Raw genomic sequence first — 5,189 nt, forward strand, 5'->3', positions numbered from 1 at the left:
TAAAAATAGAAATGAGAATGGCGTGAATGAAGCTGGAACACCTTGTGAAGGTCTTTCGCCTGACGGGTGCCCCACGGGGGAGCAGCGTGGACCCAGTCGTCATCAAGCAACTGCTAAAACAAGGTGGACGAAAGAAATGAATGTGGCTGTAATGGAATGCTACTTTCTGGGTAATCCGAGAAATAATAATGAAGTACCCGCTAGGGGATATAGGATGAGAATGTACAGGGCATGGAACGACAGAGGAAGAAAACAAGCAGGAGGCTAAGATTATTGATCAGGAAAACGATGAGAGAACCGAGGAACAGATATCCATTTTAAATGAAATCATTGATATTTGGACCTCAGGTGAATAGAGCCATCATATGGGGTTTAAAAAAGTACACAGAAAGAAACTCAATGAATGGATCAGAAAGATAAATGATATCATTGGTGATATCAGGACTGACAACAACACGGATACCAACAATCTGATAAATGCAATCTCGAAAGTTAGGTTTGAAAGCCAAAGGTAAATGTGAACATAACCTGAAGGAACCATGGTGTGAAAGGAGAATAACGCAGTCTATTAACGGGACCAGAAAGCATATTAAAATTCTGGAACGGAAAAAGAGAAATGAAGTCAGAATATGTTGAGCTAGAGAGGAAGTATTGAACGAAGAGAAAGGGAATCAATGTTGTGATTAAGGAATTAAAACCGACTTTGAAAGTACATAAAGTAAAGAGCACATAACCTAAAGAGATATGAACAGAGAATTGAGCGGTACAGATTAAACAGACTTTTCGTACAAAATTAGAAACGAGACTATCAGGAATTGGATGGAAAAGAAAAAGGTGGAAATGCCGTGCCGGATGTTGAAGAACGCAAAAGATTCTGGTCAAACATATGGTCTCAGGAGAAACAACATGAAACTGAAGCAGAGTGGTTAAAGACACTCAAAGAGGAGAGTGGAGAGTATCAGCCGGAGGATTTGAGAATAACCAAGGACATGATTAGAGATCGATGCAGGAAAATTCCTAACTGGAAAGCGCCTAGCCCCGATGGAGTTCACGGCTTTTGGCTTAAAAACTTGACAGCTCTGCACAGGAAAATTGTGAGACAGATGGACGAAATACTGAGTAGTGACATCCAAGTACCGGCCTGGATGACAAAAGGAACAACGGTACTATGTCAGAAGAACCCAAGTAAAGGGAATGCATTTGGAAACTTCCGATCAAAATCTTGTTTACCACTGGTGTGGAAACTGATGACGGGCATCCTATCAAACAGCATCTATAAGTACCTAGATGAGAACGACCTACTACCAGTGGAACGAAAAGTATGTAGATGTAAGAGCAGAGGAACAAAGGATCAATTACTCATCGATAAGACTACTCGAGCTGATTGCAAGAAGAGACACAACAATTTGGCGATAGCATGGGTGGACTACAAGAAAGCATATGGCATGGTTCCACACTCGTCGATTATTGAATGTCTTAAACTGCTTAAGGTCTCCCACAATATCCTGACGTTAATACAAAGCTCAATGGTAACATGGCGAACTGAACTCACAGCATGGGAAGATAAGGTTTCAACTTCTGAAAGTCTCAACTCTGCTTTCTCTCGTTTTGCCTTTGTACATATATTGACGCAAATAAGAAAATGGAGAGGATACAAAAGACATACATCATCCGGTAGACATTCCAGTGTGTCTGTTTTATTCCGCAGCATTAGAAAGTATTAGTAGAAAACATGCACCTTTGGTTTCCCAACCTCTAACTCTCACAGAAATATATAGATATTCGTTCCTCCTTGCCTGTCCCTGACGTGCTTGATATCTCCTCGGTTTTTATCTAATCATTGTTCACTATTTCATTCACTTGAGTTATTTCTATCGTTTGCTTCTAAAGAGCTTTTGTTGTTACGTTGGTGTGATGAAAACACAAAGCATGATTATAAAGTTCGATGGAACATTGCAAACGCTGGCATGTAAGCAATGTCTGTCTTGGTCGACCATGACGTTCACTTCCAGTTTCACATTTCAGAAAATTAATTTACAGAACTACACTCTTCCTCAAATAGAAAGCCATTATCTCCTTTTAAGTCGATGTCTTGGAGGAGGGACGTTAACGATTATCTTCTAGCTCATTTACACAAAGCGCATCATAAAAAAGTTTGTATTTTAAATCAGCAGCGAAGATTTTTGCTGAATAGAAACAAAAAACTTTATGAAGAAATCAATTTTTCTATTAGCATATCTTGACCTTTGAACTGGCACGGTTCTCAGAGAACTCCCTATACCTTACTTGGTAATTTCTTTAAAGCCAAAATATCAATAATCTCTGATGGAGGGGAGGGAAATACCATATGTTATTAGATCTGTATTATTTAGCAGCCTGAGTTCATAATTGATGAGTCACTGAAATGGCATAAAGCATAACCTTCAACCCTCACTAAATGACCGAAAAATCCGTAACCCAAAATAGCATTTTATATGTCAATTAAATTTTAGAGTCGCCATTGCTGTGTAAATCGAGCGAGTAAAATATTCCAAAGAGAAATGAGGAGAAAAAGCGACAAGTTTCGACCATGATCCCCGAAGGAGAATTAATTGATCAAAGCAACGCTACAGATATTGGTGGAGAAGGAAAATTAAATAATATCTGTGAAACAAACAATAAATTCTTATTAGCTATCTCATGTGAAAATTTGATAGAAAGATATAAATATCTGTGATAGGCGGGAATATTACGACTAGTTAATAAAATAACTGTATTCAATCCGAATCTAGATTAATTTTTGGTCAAAGGGGAGAACGGATGGGCAATATTTTCATATTGGCAAATTCGAATGTTGCGGACGACGATCAGATTGTTAAAAATGATGTATATTTGATGCCAGTTAATGTGTTTATTGCTTATGAGAATCAACTTTTTAATGGAATCATTTATTTATTGGAAAACATATATAAATGACCGACACAGATGTTTAATATTTCAGTCGTTTATTAGAATCATGTTTTCAGTTTGAAGAATAAGTAACAAACTGTAAATTAGTGAGTTTCGAAATTTGAGTAAACTGAAATAAGCCATTTACTCTTCTTCTACTTTTCCATTTATCGTATGCAGAAGTATTTAAAGCTTGTCTGATCGTTGTGAAACTTTTTTGTTTTGTTTGGTCAGAAAAAGAAGGAGTTTTTCTCAAACCAGAAACCTATATCGAACTCTTGTAATAGATTTGGCTTCGTTAATGTTAGCGATGAAGAAGCATAGTTTACAATAAAAAAATAACGGTCCCTTGACGGGCTTCCAATCAATTTCTATCTACGAAAGTTTTCTGTTGAGTATTTAATCGAGTCCAGGTCTGATACATGATATTTGTCCATGGTACCGTAGAATGGCATTGAAACCTAAACCACGCAGTTAGGTAGCAAACCATTTAACCACAACCATGCTTGCATTCAATTAATGCGCTAACCAGACAGCTATATTTAAATAATCAATTACAAAAAAAAAAAAAAGGTACCCAATGTGTCAACTGTCTACACTTTAACATTTGCTTGACTTTTTCTCGGTAAAGTTACCTGTTTGTGCTATATTGTTACGTTCCAGTTTATATTTCTTGTTAATTGTTAAAGGTGAAACGTGATTCAACAGAGTTCTAAGCTTCTAAATTTAACTCGAAATTTATTAAATTAAAATGTCATCCAAAGATAACAGAACAGAACAGTGTAAACCGAGAAAAAATACTATATTCTATACAAAGTGTATGTTAGAAAAAAAGTAGGAAAACTATGCTTTATACGATTGGTGCATTTCAAAAAACAAGAAAAAAAAACAAAAAACAAATATTGCGTAAATATAAAATATTGATAATGTTTAAAAAGAATTGATTATTAATTTAGGTGGCCCTTAATCTACGCTCTGGAATCAGCTGAAGGCTTATGACGTTTTACTTTCGAAAGTAAATAGTAAATGGGAAATAAACACAAGACGATAGATATTTACATGACAGATATTTGTTCTCAACTAAACCCAAGTTAATTGCTATGCCTAAAATCAAAGATTTGGCCTCAAAACCTAACGCTAAACAACTATTGTTGTTTAGCCTTGGGCTATATATGGTATTTTGTTGGGGCATATCTACGACCACCAACGTGCTTTGCCATTTTGATATTGGTTGAATAGAAGGCGGCGAGCTGGCAGAAACGTTAGCACTCCGGACGAAATGCTTAGTGGTGTTTCCTCTGCCTTTACGTTCTGAGTTCGAATTCCGCCGAGGTCGACTTTGCCTTTCATCCTTTCGGGATCGATAAATTAAGTACCAGCAACGCACTGGGGGCGATGTAATCGACTTAATCCCTTTGTCTGTTCTTGTTTGTCTCCTCTATTTTTGGCCTCTGGTGGGCAATAAAGAAGTAAGAAACGTTAGTACGCCGGACGAAATGCTTAGTGGTATTTCGTCTGTCGCGACATTCTGAATTCAAATTCCGCCGAGTTCAACTTTGCCTTTCATCCTTTCGGGGTTGATAAATTAAATACCAATTATGTGCTGGGATCGATCTAATCGATTGGTCCCCTCCCCCCAAATTTCAGGCCTTGTGCCTAGAGCAGAAACGAATATTGGTTGAATGATACTTGGGGTACATCAGCTTGCTGTTTCGAGTAAATTCCAGCGACAATGAAGAATCTCTTTCGTTACCTCGTTCTACCGATGGATGATGAGAGGAAAAGAGCACCAGGTGAAATATAAAATATTCTTTCGCAAATTATTTGAAAAGATAATAATGGGTCAATCAATGGAATTCATAGATTGAAACATCCGATCAAAAATAAACGTAAGTCCGTTGACTAAATAATCAATCGGCATCATACACGACTATCGAATTCTGCTGGAAAAATGAGAGGAAGACGATCAATGCATGTTATAGTGTATGTGAGTATTTGAGATTGCATATTCATCCCGTGATTTGAGATTGACACCCACGCGATCTTCAGACAAGAATTCGTGTCTGTCTGCCTGAATGTATGTATGTATGCATGCGTGTATGTATTATGTGAGTATAGCAGGTTAGTATGTATGTATCAATGTATTTATGTATGCATGTAGGATATGTATGTGTGTATGTCATCATTTAATTTATTTCACGATTTCTTGCCCATAGAGAAAGAAGCGTTTTCTAACCTAGATCCAAGGCTCCTTCATTGGA

At 37.1% G+C, this 5,189-nt stretch overlaps 1 protein-coding gene across 1 annotated transcript; it reads left to right on the forward strand.

Moving 5' to 3' along the window:
- The first annotated feature begins 477 nt into the window (after window positions 1-477).
- LOC106875234 (uncharacterized) lies at window positions 478-3,644 on the forward strand. The gene is made up of 3 exons (XM_014923294.1): window positions 478-621; window positions 798-1,529; window positions 3,618-3,644. Exons 1-3 carry the CDS (start codon window positions 478-480, stop codon window positions 3,642-3,644), a joined length of 903 nt encoding a protein of 300 aa, XP_014778780.1.
- The last annotated feature ends 1,545 nt before the right edge of the window (window positions 3,645-5,189 follow it).

Source organism: Octopus bimaculoides, chromosome 3, assembly GCF_001194135.2.
Source record: "Octopus bimaculoides isolate UCB-OBI-ISO-001 chromosome 3, ASM119413v2, whole genome shotgun sequence".
Taxonomy (NCBI): domain Eukaryota; kingdom Metazoa; phylum Mollusca; class Cephalopoda; order Octopoda; family Octopodidae; genus Octopus; species Octopus bimaculoides.

Excerpts from the sequence above, each read along its gene's own strand:
- LOC106875234 (XM_014923294.1), top strand. The coding sequence starts at position 478 with ATGCAATCTCGAAAGTTAGGTTTGAAAGCCAAAGGTAAATGTGAACAT. Across the intron at positions 622-797 it reads AACGGAAAAAGAGAAATGAA|AAACGAGACTATCAGGAATT; the intron begins GTCAGAATATGT and ends GTACAAAATTAG. Across the intron at positions 1,530-3,617 it reads CGTTAATACAAAGCTCAATG|GTGAAACGTGATTCAACAGA; the intron begins GTAACATGGCGA and ends TAATTGTTAAAG.